Consider the following 18,868-nt stretch of genomic DNA (forward strand, 5'->3'; position numbering starts at 1 on the left):
AGCATAATTGTAAAGTGGAAGGAAAATTATACATGATTTATATACAGTTTTTAAGAGTAATATTCCCCCGTTATTGAGACTCATAATGAGTCAGAACAGAGATAAACACTTATTTTATGTTAAGAAAAAATTGACCTAAAAGCACTGCATCCATTAATTTCAGTCTTCAGTCCAATTTATCGATACTTCTACACTTCTTTCCTTTGCCACTTTACATGCCACTGCAATGTACATTTTCATACTGTAATCATTTGTATCATAATATAAATAAACTTGCCTTGCCAAGAAACTTTTAAAGAAAATAAAAATATAAAAACTGTGGCCTGCATTTGTTTTTGGCCCGCTTTACTCTGATAATTCAAAGTAAAATGCAGTGAAACCAATTACCCCCAGAAGTGACCTAATAAGTGAATAAAGTCCACCCGTGTATAATTTAATCTCAGTATAAATACATGTGCTTGTTCGAGGTTTGTTAGATAACATTGGTAAACAGCATGATGGTGACTATGGAACATACTAATTAGGTCTGTGATAAAGAGGTGCAGACATTTAAAGTAGGATTAGGTTATAAAAGACTATCCCAAATCTTCAACATGTTGAAGATCAATACAAACCTAGCAATACATCGGCATTCACCTAAACGGACAGGCTGTGCAAAGAGAGAGGCAGTCAGAGAAGCAGCCAGGAGCCCCAAGGTTACTCTGGAGGACCTGCAGAGACACCAAACTCAGGTGCAAGAATGTTGACTGAACAGAAATTAAAAGTTGTGCACTCCACAAATCTGCCCTTTATGGAAGAGTGATAAAAAGAAGCCCATTGTTTAAAGAAAGCCATACAAATTTTCACTTGTAGTTTGTAAAAAAGCCATATTTGGGCAACAGCAAACATTTGGAAGAACATCCTCTGGACCAAAGTTCAACGTTTTTGCCTACAGACAGAACGCTATGTGAGAAAGGAAACTAACCCAAGACATTTCTCTGAACACACCCAAAGAGAAGCATGGTGATGGGTACATTATGCTGTGAGGTGGGAAAGCTGGTCAGAGGTGTTGGTAAGATCAACGATATAAATATAGGGCAATCCTGGAAGAAAACCTGTTAGAGGCAAAGAAGAAAGGTGCAGAGAACACAGTTCCAGCAAAGTCCGGACCTATGTTTGATAATTTACTGGCAAGACTTGAAAATTACCATTTAATAAAAAGAAATGTTTTTTGTAACTTTTACTTTATAATCATGACCATCCTTGTGTTAATTTATCACATAGAAATCCAGTGTAACACACTGTGGTTTGCAGCTTTAATGTGACAAAATTTAAAAAATGTTCAAGTGTATGAATACTTTTGCAAGACACTGTACCTATAACTTTAGGCTAACCCGGAGTCTTTGCTGATATTTTGCTCTTTGTGAGTCATCATCAAGGTAGTTGGTAATGGAGACCTGTGTCAACATAACGCCTGGACAAATGAAAATGTGCAATGTAAAACAAGCAAGCTTCGGGTGACTATTGGGAGATTCTTACTTGGTGAGGACAATGGAGACTGCGTCGTTCAGGATGCTCTCCCCAAACACCAGCATGTTGAGAACTGGGTCCACGTTGAGAGCATTAAATATGGCAATAGTAGCTACAGGGTCCACGGCTGAGATCAGAGATCCAAAGGCAAAGCTACATTGGGATGAAAGGCAATGAGAAAGAGAAGGTTAGGCTTTCACAGATGAAAACAACTTTAGGGTAATAATATCTGTGAAAGGAGCTAAACATAAGTACAGGCAGCTGCAAAACACGTTTTGCAACTTTAAAGAACTTCAGAGTTTGCATGAGGCAGAATAAATCATTCATTTGTGGCCTCAAGAGGAAGTTGGATTAAACTGAGAAAGCACATTTGAATTTACATTATCAGAAAAACATTTGGAAAAAAGTAGGTTTTGTACTGTGCAAAGAGGAAATGTAAAAATATTTTACCAAAGCTGAAAAAGCGAAAGATCTTTGGGAGCAGAAAAAGAGTGCACTGATTCAGAGCTGTTCATTTGTCGGCTATATATCAGGATTACTCTGCAAATTCTATCAAAATGCCTTGAGCAGTTTGTGACCAATCCTACAAAAAAAATATATATACATGTCCTTCTCAAAATATTAGCATATTGTGATAAAGTTCATTATTTTCCATAATGTCATGATGAAAATTTAACATTCATATATTTTAGATTCATTGCACACTAACTGAAATATTTCAGGTCTTTTATTGTCTTAATACGGATGATTTTGGCATACAGCTCATGAAAACCCAAAATTCCTATCTCACAAAATTAGCATATTTCATCCGACCAATAAAAGAAAAGTGTTTTTAATACAAAAAACGTCAACCTTCAAATAATCATGTACAGTTATGCACTCAATACTTGGTCGGGAATCCTTTTGCAGAAATGACTGCTTCAATGCGGCGTGGCATGGAGGCAATCAGCCTGTGGCACTGCTGAGGTCTTATGGAGGCCCAGGATGCTTCGATAGCGGCCTTTAGCTCATCCAGAGTGTTGGGTCTTGAGTCTCTCAACGTTCTCTTCACAATATCCCACAGATTCTCTATGGGGTTCAGGTCAGGAGAGTTGGCAGGCCAATTGAGCACAGTGATACCATGGTCAGTAAACCATTTACCAGTGGTTTTGGCACTGTGAGCAGGTGCCAGGTCGTGCTGAAAAATGAAATCTTCATCTCCATAAAGCTTTTCAGCAGATAGAAGCATGAAGTGCTCCAAAATCTCCTGATAGCTAGCTGCATTGACCCTGCCCTTGATAAAACACAGTGGACCAACACCAGCAGCTGACACGGCACCCCAGACCATCACTGACTGTGGGTACTTGACACTGGACTTCTGGCATTTTGGCATTTCCTTCTCCCCAGTCTTCCTCCAGACTCTGGCTCCTTGATTTCTGAATGACATGCAGAATTTGCTTTCATCCGAAAAAAGTACTTTGGACCACTGAGCAACAGTCCAGTGCTGCTTCTCTGTAGCCCAGGTCTGGGGAATGCGGCACCTGTAGCCCATTTCCTGCACACGCCTGTGCACGGTGGCTCTGGATGTTTCTACTCCAGACTCAGTCCACTGCTTCCGCAGGTCCCCCGAGGTCTGGAATCGGCCCTTCTCCACAATCTTCCTCAGGGTCCGGTCACCTCTTCTCGTTGTGCAGCGTTTTCTGCCACACTTTTTCCTTCCCACAGACTTCCCACTGAGGTGACTTGATTCAGCACTCTGGGAACAGCCTATTCGTTCAGAAATTTATTTCTGTGTCTTACCCTCTTGCTTGAGGGTGTCAATAGTGGCCTTCTGGACAGCAGTCAGGTCGGCAGTCTTACCCATGATTGGGGTTTTGAGTGATGAACCAGGCTGGGAGTTTTAAAGGCCTCAGGAATCTTTTGCAGGTGTTTAGAGTTAACTCGTTGATTCAGATGATTAGGTTCATAGCTCGTTTAGAGACCCTTTTAATGATATGCTAATTTTGTGAGATAGGAATTTTGGGTTTTCATGAGCTGTATGCCAAAATCATCCGTATTAAGACAATAAAAGACCTGAAATATTTTAGTTAGTGTGCAATGAATCTAAAATATATGAATGTTAAATTTTCATCATGACATTATGGAAAATAATGAACTTTATCACAATATGCTAATATTTTGAGAAGGACCAGTATATATATATATATATATATATTCACTGCTCAAAAAAATAAAGGGAACACTTAAACAACACAATATAACTCCAAGTAAATCAAACTTCTGTGAAATCAAATTGTCCACTTAGGAAGCAACACTGATTGACAATCAATTTCACATGATGTTGTCCAAATGGAATAGACAACAGGGGGAAATCTTTGGCAATTAGAAAGACACTCAATAAAGGAGTGGTTCTGCAGGTGGGGACCACAGACCACTTCTCAGTACCTATGCTTTCTGGCTGATGTTTTAGTCACTTTTGAATGTTGGTGGTGCTTTCACACTCGTGGTAGCATGAGACAGACTCTACAAGCCACACAAGTGGCTCAGGTAGTGCATCTCATCCAGGATGGCACATCAATGCGAGCTGTGGCAAGAAGGTTTGCTGTGACTGTCTCGTAGTGTCCAGAGCCTGGAGGCGCTACCAGGAAACAGGCCAGTACACCAGGAGACGTGGAGGAGGCCGTGGGAGGGCAACAACCCAGCAGCAGGACCGCTACCTCCACCTTTGTGCAAGGAGGAACAGGAGGAGCACTGCCAGAGCCCTGCAAAATGACCTCCAGCAGGCCACAAATGTGCATGTGTCTGCACTAACGGTTAGAAACCGACTCCATGAGGATGGTATGAGGGCCCGACGTCCACAAATGGGGGTTGTGCTCACAGCCCAACACCGTGCAGGACGCTTGGCATTCACCAGAGAAAACCAGGATTGGCAAATTCGCCACTGGCGCCCTGTGTTCTTCACAGATGAAAGCAGGTTCACACTGAGAACATGTGACAGTCTGGAGACACCGTGGAGAGCGATCTGCTGCCTGCAACATCCTTCAGAATGACCGGTTTGGCAGTGGGTCAGTAACGGTGTGGGGTGGCATTTCTTTGGAGGGCCTGCTATATAATATTACTTTTTGGAACTGTTCAGTCATAAAGGACTTTGTGTACAGTATGCAGTTAGTAACAGTAAAGGACACAACTATGATATACTATTCTAAAATTACATTTAACGTAATTATGGGGGAAAAAAGGATGTTTATGTTTTTAGTGACATATTTTCCGCATAAACAGAATACAATCGCAAAGAGTTCAATTCATAACATAAAAAAAAAAACTTACCTATCAGTCATGGTCATCTTATAAATCACATCAGCCTGTCAGAACACAAAAAGACACACCGAAACCCAGCAGAGAAACGTCAGTGAGATTCTAGACACAATGATGCCGACATTAGTCCCATGTTAATATGTGGCTTTTTAATACCATGACTTTACAGTCTTTGCCTGAACATTTTGTTTCAAGAAAAGCAGTGGTAAAAATCTGCTTCTCCGAATACCAGACTAGTTGACAGCTGGATGTCTCACCTGGCCAAGGAAATAGATACCTCCACCGACTATGAAGGCAGAGATAGCTGTACCAATCACAGCGAAGAGGGTGATGGAGCCAATATTCTGGAAGAAGTTACCCTAAATACATACACACAAACACACACACACAGCTCAGATTTTCATGGGCTTAACAGTGTGCCATGTCAAACAGCGCTGTAATATAACAGGTTGCCTGTATTCAAATAAAAAGTAGGCCACAGTAGAGGAGCATAAAGTAAAAAAAAGTATGCGCTTTCAACATAGAAAATGGCTGGTGCTTCATCGCTGTGCTGGCAATAACACACTGCAACTCCTCTACACCTATTGGCCCATGTAATAAAGATATGCCTTAATAATACAAAATATTTTTATAGCTGTGGTATATTAGCACACTCAAAAAAAAAAAAAAATCAACTTAAATTTAAGCATGCTTCAATGGGCCATGTAATGGTCCATGTTCAGCAGTTTCCCTGTCAGAACTAAGTCTTTTCAAACTGGTGGGCCAGAAGATGAAGAGAATATGAACCCACAGAAACTAACCACACCCAGCTGTATTGACTTTTCAGTCATAAGGCAGACCAACCCAAAGCCATATGATACATCATTCTTTGTGACCTGCCTGCCCATTCAGCACACTGATGTTTTACTTTTCAGTCAGCAGTTTTTCCTGTAATTATAGTTTTGCCACATACATAAACTTGCATTTTGTTTGTATATGGCACTATTTTGTCCACAAAGGTTAAACCTGGAATTGCCATTTCTACTCACAGAGGAAAAAGCCAGATTTAATCATAAAGGTGGCCATACCTTGTGTAAAGAGTATCCAGATTCAAAAATGATGGGTGGAAGAAGCAAGAGGAAAAACATGTTGGGTCGAAACATCTCTTCCTCCTACAGTAGAAAAAGGGGAGAAAATGAAGAAGCATGTTGAAAACACACATGAAAGAATCTGCGAATCCAATTTTGGCCCAGGGTTGTACAAAGACTAACAAAAAACAAACAAACAAGGTTTTGTGAAAAAATACTCAAGAATTAGGATATGGGTGTCATTCAGAAACAGCATCTAATAAACAAGCAAATTAAACAAAATGAAACAAAAGTGAATGTACTGAGAAAACATATGCAGTTACTAAAACCTTTCATCTTACAAAGCTGGCTCCAGGATGACCATAAACAGGCATCAGCTGCTTGTCAAGGGGCATACCTGCCTGCCATGCCATAAAAAGGGCCATAATATAGTAATCCCTGACTGTCTTATTCATTCACAAACAAACACACACGCACACGTATACACAGCATACCAGTGACCTTAGGTCTGTGATTATTTCTGCAGTATAATGAAATCATTGTTGCTTCCCCGCAAAATGGGCCAGCCAACTAGATAAGGCTTTGGCATCATGTGCCCATGTACCACTCTCAGGCTGCACACGATGCACATGTGTGTTTGTAGTAGCGATGTGTGTGTGTGAGTGTTTGTGCCTACTCTGTGCATAATTCATGTTTGTAATACAAAATTCAAAAGACATTATGCACACAGGAGTTTTTCATCTTCTTATTTCAGGTACACATTTTCATTGTTTTCTGTTAAAGGAAACAATGAAAATGTGAAAAAAGGCGAGTCAGTCTGTTTTTCCTGCAGCTGCTCAACAATCTCCCTCTTTGTTTTATGAAAGTCAGTTTTGACAGCTGGTAGAGCCTGAATCTCGACCTCAAAAAGCCCACAAGCAGCTGGAAATGACGTCAATCACTGCTATATTTCCAGATTCACAGATTTACAGAAATACTTCTAAGATCTGAGCCATACGTTTGCCAGACACAAATCAAAGCTTAAACCCATAAATATCTTCTAACTGCTGTGAAAAAAAAGAAAAATAAGGTATACGAGTAAGATCATGGCCACATTATAAAAACTTTAACATGAGCAGGTCTAAAGGTTTTTCTAACTATTTATCTACCCAAGTAACTCTTTTGCAGCCAAACAATCCTGTTTAACAGTCGAGAGAAGATGTGTTGATAAAAAGAGAAACAAAGGAACAACACCACATAACATTGTGTTGCAGAACTCCTTTCTAATGATTCATTTTCCAGTTGAAAAACACTCAACAGCAGAGAATGTGTATTGAGATAAAAGGATAAGGTTTGACTCAGTTTCTCTAATAATAATTCAAATTTTAGGAAAAGTAGGCCAACCATTGCATCCAGGTTAGAAAAGTTGATTTTAGTAACTTGACATTTATCTCCATCAGAGCTCTGCCTTTCAGTCCATCTTACAACCACAGATACAAGAAGGCACACCATGCACGAACTACAACTTGACATCTACAGCTGTACTACCACATGTACTGCTGGATGCATGCATCTACATGTTCCACTGCCACATACATGAACGTCGACTGGAGTTACGTATCAAGCACATACAAAATCTCTTCCCACAACCACCTAAACAGAGAATGACTTAAGGAGAAATGGATAAATGTCTCTCGGGTTTTGGATGTACTATCTGCTCTTTGAATAAACCTAAAAAGGTTTCTTTATTTTCTCATCACAAGAAGGAATGCTTAATTATTGGATCCACTTCTGTCAGAAATATTTAAAAAATTGAGACCAAACAGCGTAGGAATTGCTCCGCCCAATGTGGTTGCATGTTGGAGTATCTCTGTTACTTTGATTCTAAAATTCTGTTGAGAACTCTAATTTTTCTTGTTGTGGATAAAAAAAATATGTTTGGATGATTAACCTCTCTGGTATTGGATGCCATCCAGCTGGAAGGATTTTTGCTGATACATTTTTACTTTTGGACATCTCTCGATGTATAACAACAAGGTGGTTTTTTTGTGTGTTTTTTTTTACATCCGGGAACAGCTGATTAAGGGTTAAAAAAAAAAAAAAATTGTAAAAAAATACTTTAACTACAACCCAAAATTCCCAATGAGTTGAAAAGGAAGCGCCGTGGATGCAGAGCAGGAACACAGAGAAGAGAAAGAACGAGAAGGCTCAAATCATCCCTGCCATCTGTCATTATGGGCAATGTGTTTTACTGAGACATGGCTGCATGATCATATGCTCTATATACCAGCATCTCTTTGCTAGGCTTTCTGTCCATGCAAGCAGACAGAGATTTAAAGAAAGTGGCAAACGCAAAGGCAGTGGATTAGCAGATGGTGTAATCCAGGACATGTTTCAGACTACAGACTAGGATGCACTGTGCCAACCACATGGAGAGGACAAAAATGCCATGACTGAATGTGTAACCAACTATATAAACTTTTGTGTGGATAACACCATCCCCACCAAAACAATAAGATGCCTCCCCAGTAACAAACCTGCTTAACAAGAAAAAAATACCCTTTATAAAGGGAGATAAGGCATAATTGAGAGCAGAAGCAACTTAAATTCAAGATAAGAGAAAGCAAGGAGGTGCAGAAGAAGAAGAAGCTGGAGCACGTGCTCCAGCAAAACAATATCAGATAGACAAGAAGATCAGTACAGGGAGCTGGTGGACCGCCTTGTGGCATAGTGTTGAAACAATCATCTCATCTTAAACAAACGGAGATGATTGCATATTTTAAGAGAAATAGGAATAGGTCAAACACTATTTTCAACATGGGAGAAGATGTGGAGGAGGAGTATAAATACCTCGGTTTTCACTTGGACAACAGACTGAAGAGGAGATGCAAATGTGAAACCATCTACAAGAAGGGACAGAGTAGATTGTACCTCTTCTGGAAGTTTAGGTTCTTTCTTGTTTGCGGCAAGATGCTGCATATAGTCTATAAGTCTGGTGTAGAGACTGTGATATCTTTTGTCGTCATCTATTGGGGTAGCAGCATCACAGCCAGGGACTTAAAAAAGCTCAACAAGCTGATAAATTTATACAGCTTGTGGAAAACTGCAAAAAGGACTTCTTTTGATTTTTTTCTTATCACCCCATAAAGGCCAGATTTTTGTAGTGTACAACTAATAGTTATCCTCTCAAAATGTTTTCCCACCTCAGCTGTGGATCTCAGCAGCTCATCCTGAGTTGATGTGGGCCTTTTTTGTGATTTTCTAAATAATGCTCTCCTTGCCATGTCTGTGAGTGGATAAGCAATAACTTAACATGTTTAAAGCTTGTGAGAATTTTGTTTTATAATCTAACCCTGCTTGAACTTTGTTACAACTTTATTCTTTACCGTTTTGCTCTGGTCCTCGATCTTCATGATGCTGATTGTTCACTGACATTGTCTGGTTGCTCTGGATTTTACTTTGGGGTGTTAGAAAAAAAAGGAACATATGCATGCTACACAATCCAGATTTTTATTCGTAGATGGTTTTAAATTTAAACCCTTTCCCTTTTACTTTACAGTAATGCATTACATTGTGACAAAATGTAAAGAAAAATAAGTTTAGAGAGTTGAATACTTTGGTAAGGCACTGCATATTTATAGACAGTAGAAAAGTATTCACTTTAGAAATAGAAAGATGAAGTGGATAAACCCAGAAAGCAGAGGGTTGGTATATTCTTCAGATGTGCTGAGTGCAAAGTTAATGAAAAAAGATGAATGTCTAAAGATGAAGGGAATGCAGTTAAAAAGTAAGCCGAGAGAAACCAGGAAATAAATATGAGAGGGACCATAGGAGAGAACATTGTTCAGAGAGGAGGGTCCCTGGAGGCTTGGCTTTGACAACCAGTGACATCACCACATGGGAAAAAGGCCCCTGAAACCACAATTAAAACTTGTCTCCATGTGTCAGTCTCTCTCTCTCTTTCCCTCTGTGGCGTGGGAGACATCTATTAAAAGTATCCTCTGCCCTTTGGGGCTTAAAACACACCACTGCAGCCACTGAGGGAAAATGATGCACCTATTTATCCCAGAACAGACAATACAACACTATAATGGAGAAAACGCAAAATATTTTGGGGGGTTGGAGGTGTAAATATAATCACCGGTTTATCTCTGTTAATGCTCTGCCTAGGAGATATATTGCTCCTAGAAGGTTACTTTGTACCAGCACACTATTTCTTCTTCAATCTGTGTCAGAGCACAAGGGAGAAATCGGCAGATGAGAGAAAAAAGAAAGGAGTAACAAGAAAGAGAAGAGCACACAAGCTAACATTTCTGTTCCTCTGAAGATCATGGAAGAGATAATTGCTAAAAGAAAGTTGGCAGTTTTTTTGAAGCAACACTTTACTGCAATTAATTGGAAAGGTTTTAGCAAATTTGTTTTTTTTAAGTCTCTCACCTGTCATTCTCTTTTATAATTAAAATCATTAGTATTTTTTGGTAACTACCACATGTTTAAAATGGCTAATCTGTTTCTTCATCATAATAAAATACAGATTACGAAAATAATCTCAAGGGCATCAAGCTACAGATATCCAGGCTTATGGACAGATTTTATGGTACAAAAACACCAGCTCACAAATAATCAACAGCAGTAAATCATAAATAGGTCACTGATCTGGTATATTTCAAAATGAGAACATCTTCAAGCAAGAGCAGAACAATTCATAAAATCTTCAAGCACTAAACTATCAGAATATACTCACAGCTGTGTCACATTGTCTGTGAAATCTGTTTACAAGCACACCCCACCCTCTATGAGCATTGGAATCCCCCTGTTAATGATATCTAAAACACCTTGAGCTAAATTAATGTTATTGTAGTAGTATAATACCACACTGAAAACTTCACATACATTTTCTAATTTAAGTGCACGTTACGAATTGACTGTTTTCAGGAATAAAACAGTGCCACAATAACTGAAAGTCCAAACATTTCCTATAAAGTAAATGTAACTGAAGCATTTTGGGGTTTTTTTCTACTTTGTTTTTTAAGAGAGCAAAATTTCTTGGAATGTTTAATTAGTAATAGAAAAGGGCCCATTTCTCTCAGCCAAACTTCAATCAGAATTCACAAATATCCAATCAAGTAATTCACCCATAACCAGACATTGTTTCAGCCGCTCACAATGCACGGCCCTTCCCGCCCGTTTCAAACTCTTCTAAGAGGTTTTGTAAACTTATTGCTTAGAGAGGATAAGTCTGATAAAAATATTTGTTACTATCACCAAAAACAGCTCAAAACTGTGAAAGACGTTTTTCGTTTTGGATTCCCATAGCATTACATGGCAGTCTGTTACAGACTGGTACACCAAACTGGACCAAACCATTGTACCAAAGTGGGCGGCAAGGTATAAATGCACATTTTTACCTTGATGGGGTTCCTGTTATAAATTATTGGGGGTGGACAAATCTAGACCATTCCGTCCCCCTTATGATGTATAATGTTTGTTATAATGTTTGTTGTTCTTGGTCAATCAGGAAATACCTGAAAGAAAATAGTTACTTATCTAAACTTGCTCATAATCACATTGAGACTAGTATTTAAAGGTTTAACACAGCTGGATCTGTGACAAACAAGAGGAGCCAAGTTTATCTAACTGACACTCACAGTGAGGAGGATGATATTGGAGGTTAGAAGCAGTCTCACTGTTAGCAAACTGCAGCAAGAGATGCATGTTGGTGGTGAACATTTGCCTAAACATGTTTAAGGCTTTGGTAAACAGTGCTTAAAAGGCAACAATAAAATGAGAAGGGGTGCTTTATGAAAGCAATTTCTTTCGGACCATTAGGAGACTCTTGCAGTTGTCATCATCTAGGTGTGCACAGGACATTACTGCTACAGGCAAAGAAAACAAAATAAAACAATAATTCACTTTCATTTCTATCCTTTAAAACACTTCTCATGCACGTTTATGTAGCTACAACAGCCGGATGCTTCTGCATGAATCTTTAAGTGGCTTGTAGAGCCTAAGGGCTTGTAACACGGGCCAAGTAGGGTAACTTCACAACCAATGTTGTAGGACGAGGCAGTGCCAGCAGAAAAGGCACATATAAACAGGCGTTTGGATTATGCATGACGAAGGAAACCATCACACTAGGGGTGGGTGATGAGACCATCTTAGATCAGGGGATTAGGAAATGTTGACAAGGCAGCTAGATGGTAAGATCGTCTACAGGGCACAATCTATGCATTGCAGATCTACCATCATGCTGATGCATAAGTTTAGTATTCCTCGATTCCCCTTAACTTAAAAAAATGTTATGCAAGTGCGATGAAGTTAAAAGTGGTTTTAATAATTACCATGGTTGTAGTATAGTATTAGTATAGTTAGTTCAAACTAAAATTACCATTAAAACTGTATTTTGTGTCGTAGTCTAGCTAGTAAATAAAAATTGTTAATCTAACATCCTAAATAAAATTGAGTGCAGTGAATTTCTTCGGAAGTGCAATCAGCAAATACAGTTCAGCAGTTTGTAAGCCTAAATGCAGCTGTTCCGTCAAGGCCTCAGAGGTTTCTTAGAGAACGTTAGACAACAAACAGCCTCATGAAGACCAAAAACAGCAGTAGACGTGTCAAGGATAAAGTTGTGGAGAAATTTAAACAAAGGTTAACATTTCAAAAGGCATTGTTCAATCCATTATTCAAAATGACAAGAGTATGGCACAACTACAAGGTACCAAAATATGACTTTCCAAATAAACAGGCGTAACAAGGAAAGCATTTATTAGAGAGGTAGCCAAAAGGCCCATAGTAACTCTGGAGGAGCTGCTGAGATCCAGAAGTAGTGCACTCTACAAATGTTACTTTCATGGAAGAGCGGTGGAGAAAGACAGTGTTGAAAGAAAGCTATGGGAGGTCCTCTTTGAAATAGATGTGTTCTAGTCCTGCCATGAGCAATAAGGGGAACACAACATCTGGAATAAGGTGCTCTGGTCAGATGAGATCAAAATTAAAACTTTTGGCAAACATGCAAACGCTATGAGGGACATAACCTAACACTGCAAATCTTGAACCCACCATACCCCAAGGTGAAACATGGTGTCAGTAGCGTCATGCTTTAAAAGTACTATTCTTCAGCACAGGGAGAGAAGCTGGCCAAAGTTGATTAGAAAATGGATAATGTTTAATACAGTACAATCAAGGTTCACCTTACAGCAGGACAATGACAAGCGCAACAACAAACACAGACGGTCATCTACAGATTTATAGGATGGGGCAACATGCGGAGCGGGCCCGTGGAATCTCTAATTACTTGGGCTGATAACTCAGCAACGTCCTAAGACCCAAAGCTAGAAAATAAAAACAATGGGCCCCTGTGTGTAAGAGACATTGACAACCTGTCCACTTTTCCTCCTTCCCCACTCGGTTTGCAGAGAGAGAGTGAGAAAGAGAGAGAGAGAGGTGGCAGAGAATGAGGAAGGTTAATTAAAGGCGTTAAAGTATGAGGAGTGATAAACGGGAAGAGACAGCCACCAGAGTGTGAAGTGAGACACAGAGAGTGGAATGAGGTTTGTTGCTAAGTGATAAGGAAATTGACCAAAATGGGTGCTTTCTCAGGAAATGAGCAGTGTCATAAACTTAATTATGCTAAAGAAAAGTTATTCTATGCAATCAGCTTAGATCCCTTTGTACCTACCCAATCCTTCACATTTCAAATGTCTGGTATATTTTACTCTATTTGGTGTACGGCTGTTTCAATACATTAAAACAAAGCATTTCGGTTTGTTTCCAGTGATATGTGTCAAAAAAAAAAAAAAAAAGCCATCAATCCGGTTTGTACAAATGACTGAAACGGTACCTTCCAGTTGGCCAGTTCCTGGAACTCAATGATCTTAATGAATCCTCCCATTAGGATTCCTGGAAAAAGCAAGGACAAGAAAAATGACAACTGATTAAATAGTTTAACAAAAATAATATCACACAATTTTAAGATAGTTCATTTTTCATTTGAATAGCATGCCAAAGCTTAGTTTTATGCTGGTGGTCTCTTTTGGTTGTGCAGGTGCATTAATGAAAAAGTAAGGGGCAAAGCAAATGAAACAGAAACAAACAGAAAAAAAAAAAAAAAACAAGCTTTAGTTGCAGGTTTATCGTGAGATGTTATGAGATAACATAGACCTATACAGACAGTGGACAGATGGAAGAAAGGAAATGATGAAAGGCGGCCTTTCTCCTGATTCGTTAACCATGTGTTATTTGTCCACAGCAGAGTCCCTGGCTGCTCCGAACACTCAAGCAAGCTCTCCTCCTGTGCAGCGTGCAGGCCTCAAAAAGGGAAAAGCCCTTCAGGGTCAAGACGCATGTGTGTCACTGAGGTGTAGATAGAACAATGCACGAGCATGGTAAGAGGGACTTCATCTAGGAGGAGAATTAACCTGAAGTGACCTTTTTAAAATGCATGGAGCCCTATCGTTTTTTGTCATATAACACAGCACTTCTTAATTCTTAGGCTGAAAAGGCCATCTGTGGGTTAACTTTTGCTGAGCTTTTATAAAGGTTGTGTGCCCTGCTAAACACTGTCCTCAGTGATATCTTGAACTTTCTGACATCTTTTCTTCTAAGACAACATAAGCCCAGAACTGGGTCATGGCTGAACAGTGACAGAGATATTCTTAACTTACAGTAATGGTAAAAAGCATGAATACAACCTTAAAATCTAGATTTTTTTGTGACTTGAAAAACTCTTAAGTTTGTGGGCTGAAATTAGCTTTTCACAAACATTTCCATTTTTGACTTGTCTTTGTTTAGTTTGTTTTAATGTTTACTTTAGAACCTGGTAAATACCAGCTTGTTTATTTATATGCTGCAACGCTAGAAGTGATAAGAGAGTATTCATCTATCGATGACTGACAGAAGAGCTAAAGGTGAGTGGACAAAATATTCAGCTCTTGGTCAGGGGTCAGCAACCTTTTGTATTCAAAAAGTCATGTCTGCTTCAACTCCAAAAAAATACAATTAGCCTATATCCAAAAACAAACAATTTGAAAAATATACAATAAAAATTATTTCTATTATAAGATTTAAGAAAACATCAAACATTTACAAAGAAAAAAACACTACTTTATAGCATGAGGCTGAGTCCTTCCCATATTTATGTTAAATAGGCACTCCACTTTAAATAAAGTAAATACTGTAATTTGCAGCAAAATGGCAGAAAAGGGCTAAAAAGATCCCTTCATCACATCATTAGGGTCATTTTGTTGTAGGAATTCACAGCAGACATCGTGTAAAAACATCCGAACTGCTAAAAGGAGCCTTCTCTTTATCTTGCCTTTAAAATTTACAACTTTGCTTGTTTCTACATAATTTTGGTTTCAAGTCATTAAGAGTCACTTTTAAAGGTTTAAATAGCCGCATGTAACTCTGGAAAACCCTGCTTTAAGCCAAATATTGAAAAGCTGTCTGACAAACTATCAGCTGGCTGTAAAAGTTGCAACGTTAATAATTTTGCTTATAATAAGAAAGTCTACCTTAGTTTTCCCCCAAAGGATTAGTCCTGTTTTGATTCTTAATACCTTTTCTGACCTGGGCTGATTAACACGGAAAATCTTATTACTTATTTTTTCCAAGTTTAATCACATGTGGTTAAATATCCAAAGACAGTCGTATGGTGCTTCATCTTGTCTGTTACTGTTGTATTATTCATGAGTTTTTGCCTATTGTCTATGGTCTAAAATAAAGCTGCTATATGAAAGTCGTTTTTAGACATATCTTTTTAAAAGAGGTTTTTTCATGCCTTGGTCTCTTTACTTTTTTATTAACCTGCATGCTTGAACAATTTATTCTGATCTCAGCAATCAAGAAATCTTAAAAAAAAAAAGAAGGTTAAATGTTTTTGGATTACTTATTGGGATTATTAGGTTATTGATTGTGAAACAAAATAGCTCACAGTTCTTCCTAAAACAGTAAAAATGTGAAACTAATCATGTCAGGTTTCACAGCCCAAGTCTCTAAAATGACTTCTATCTTTTAATAGTTATAAATATGAGGCTTCATTTATTTTGTAACCTGATGTATTTTTTAAATACAGTTGACCATTGCGTCATTCTGAACCCTCTCTGGGTCTCGGTTGACATCTCAGGTACCGTTCTATAACAGAAAGATGTTCTTCCTATTAAAGAGGGGTTTTTCAGACATTTCATCCACAGTTGTATATTTCTGCCAGAAAAAAATGTGCCTTTGCTTTGGAGAGTTGAAACACAATGAAAACCGCTGACTTTCAGGTACATGCAACACTCTTGACTGGCTGCGTTTTTCATTATTGCTGTCAATTTTTTTATTTAGTTAAAATATGCTATGACTGTTTTCTTAAACACCTGATGTTTATAAATACTAACAGACAAAAATACCTCACAACGTGTGCTGCGAGCTCATAGGTGCAGTAATATTGCCCAACCACTCTTTCACTGTGTCTCACAAACAGAACATGGATGTGCAATTAGGACACAATAATCTAACCTTGCCCAGTCTGACCTCCAAATGTTAACCTGCCCTCTATATTTGTATAGCATAGAGCCTTTAAACACTGAAACACTGTTTAACCAAGGACATATTAGTGCACAAAGCAGCAGGTTACATGACAAATACTCACCTAGAGACACAACTGCCACACTCTCAGGAAGAAAATGCAGCTTGAACTTGATAAGCAGGTGCACCAATATGATGCAGATACCTGAGGGAGACAGGATGTAGGAGACAACTGAATGAATATTTAGGACAAATACATCTTTGTTCTGAAGATGGTGTCATGCTGGCTCACATCAGGCCTAACCTCTCCTCCCATCTGCTATTACAAAGGCTTTTCTAGAAGAGGCTTTCATTTAGATTGCTGCAGAGAGGAATAGTAATTGTGTGTAATGAAATTTAAGCAAAAAAGAAGAAGCCACCCATTTATAGATATGGCACAGAACTGTTTTCTTTGCAGCTTGTTTTGTTGCTTTTCAAAATAATATTTAGAAACATAAAATGATCAAAATATGCAGCTATTAATACTTAGTTATTCTTCAGCTGGCTTTTCTGAGAGCACAAACTCTTTGAGGCCTGAACTTGACTACTGAAAATCTATATTTATTGTTTTCCACAACCGATTTTCAGTCAGACTGAGATCTGGAAGTTATAACCCTCTTTGGTCAGTGACAGGATGCATTTTTATAATTTATAATCATGATTAATGGAATGAGAATCCTTTAAAAAACTGAAATGCAAAACTGGCATGTAGCTCCATTTCCTTATTGACTGTGGAGATGTGCTGAGAAGGCATCAAACAAACGTTCCACAATCTTATCTTTGGCCGATGCCCCCTCTGATCATCGTCCAACACAGTCCACGAAGGCTTATCTTTATCCCATAATAACCTTGTTGTGATCTGTTTCCTTCGGCTGAATTCTTACAGTTTGGACACAAACGCCGACTCATGTTTCTGCTCATTCGTCTTTCATTTCTTTTGTTGAGTAGACATTCAAGGCATATCGCTTTGAGTGTTCTTCCCTGACACTTTAGGACCTTCATGGTTTACTTGTATGTTTCTTTTTTCCGACCTTCCCAGTTTGTTTGTACTTGCTACAATTTTTAGACCCAGCTGACTGGAAACAACCAATTTCTTTTGTCGAACTCCATGTTGATTTACCTTCTTGAAGAAGTTTTATAATTATTTTCATTGTTTCAACAGACATCTCATATTGGGGCCATGTTTCCTTATAACACTTCACCAGCAGCAGCTTAGTAAGGTCTGTAAACTCTTTTAGCCGCATACTCAACTGTATTATTTAGAAAACATGTCCAGATATTTTTTAGAAATGTAAAAATAAAGGTAGATTTCATAATTGTTCCTTCAGCATTTTTTTCGCTACCCAATATGAAAACATATATTTGTCAAAAGTATGTAATTTACTTTTTCTGAGACTGTCTTGCAAGGCTACAATGCTAAGTTGTTAAATACAATTATTTTGTGCCATAACTGTGAGGCTTTTCTTGCTGCAAAGTACAACCACTTACTGAGTGTAGTGATTGTATATTTATTTGCCAAGGATTGCTCAAGAAGACAACATGTTATCTCGTATAAACATTATAGTTTGTTGGCTGCTTGAGAAGAAATAGTTGCAATAAACTGAAAAAAATAATGAATGTATTACTCTTTCACAGGCCGTAAAAAAAAATCAAAGAGTTAAATCTATCTGTATTAATACAAACATAGTTTTTTATAAATATAAATACTAAAATAGTGATGTCAGTTACACAGTTCATTTCAATAAATAAAATAAAAATGCCCAAAACTAGATAGATTAGCAGGCCGGTAAATAGACTTAACTAGAGGGTCAAATGTGGACTGCTTTACATCGGAGACGTTAACTCAGAAAACAAAAAGCAAAGTTGTGGTAGCAAATGGCACATGTTATTTTTACTGCAGGAAGTGCTACTTAGGCCTAATGTGTGGTTTCTAAGACTCTCTTCACTCTGGTTTATCATATACAGACCTTCAACTACTGATGATATTGTCTTCAGAATCCAGATGATATTGCTTCTGGACACTAGCTTTTTGAAACTCCTTAACACAAACCCCTTTGTCTTTCTTAAAGAAAAACTTTTTATCCAATTTGAATAAATAACTGAATCTGACTGCACTGTTTGATAGTTAGGATTAATTGGAATGTATGTACCTGACTTGAAATCTGTATGATTTGATTGAATTGACTTAGCCCATTTTAAAGTTAATTCAATTAAATTCAGTTTTATTTATATAGCGCCAATTCACAACACGTCATCCCAAGGCACTTCACGAAGGGTTTGGAATGGTATAGGGTTGTTGGGGAGGTTAGAATAAACTACTGAGTGTTAGAGTTTGGCCATTTTAGAATAGTTACCCACCTTTCACACTACGCAACATAAATCAACACTCTCCAATTATTTTTACCTCTGCCTCCCTCCCTGTTGGATGGAGTAAGGGGGAATCAGATTTAGCCTAAACCGGCTCAGTTATG

The 18,868-nt window shown here is 38.3% G+C and overlaps 1 protein-coding gene across 1 annotated transcript in view; it reads right to left on the reverse strand.

Annotated features, from left to right (window-relative positions):
- slc9a8 (solute carrier family 9 member 8) overlaps window positions 1-18,868 on the reverse strand; it is a 43,328-nt gene that overhangs the window by 21,612 nt on the left and 2,848 nt on the right. Inside the window, exons 3-8 of the mRNA XM_047379518.1 lie at window positions 16,483-16,563; window positions 13,690-13,748; window positions 5,871-5,954; window positions 5,061-5,162; window positions 4,816-4,850; window positions 1,519-1,662 (exon numbers count right to left, since the gene is read on the reverse strand). Of these exons, the coding sequence (XP_047235474.1) occupies window positions 1,519-1,662; window positions 4,816-4,850; window positions 5,061-5,162; window positions 5,871-5,954; window positions 13,690-13,748; window positions 16,483-16,563 (505 nt within the window). The remainder of the gene's footprint in view (window positions 1-1,518; window positions 1,663-4,815; window positions 4,851-5,060; window positions 5,163-5,870; window positions 5,955-13,689; window positions 13,749-16,482; window positions 16,564-18,868) is intronic.

This window comes from Girardinichthys multiradiatus, chromosome 1 (genome assembly GCF_021462225.1).
Source record: "Girardinichthys multiradiatus isolate DD_20200921_A chromosome 1, DD_fGirMul_XY1, whole genome shotgun sequence".
NCBI lineage: Eukaryota > Metazoa > Chordata > Actinopteri > Cyprinodontiformes > Goodeidae > Girardinichthys > Girardinichthys multiradiatus.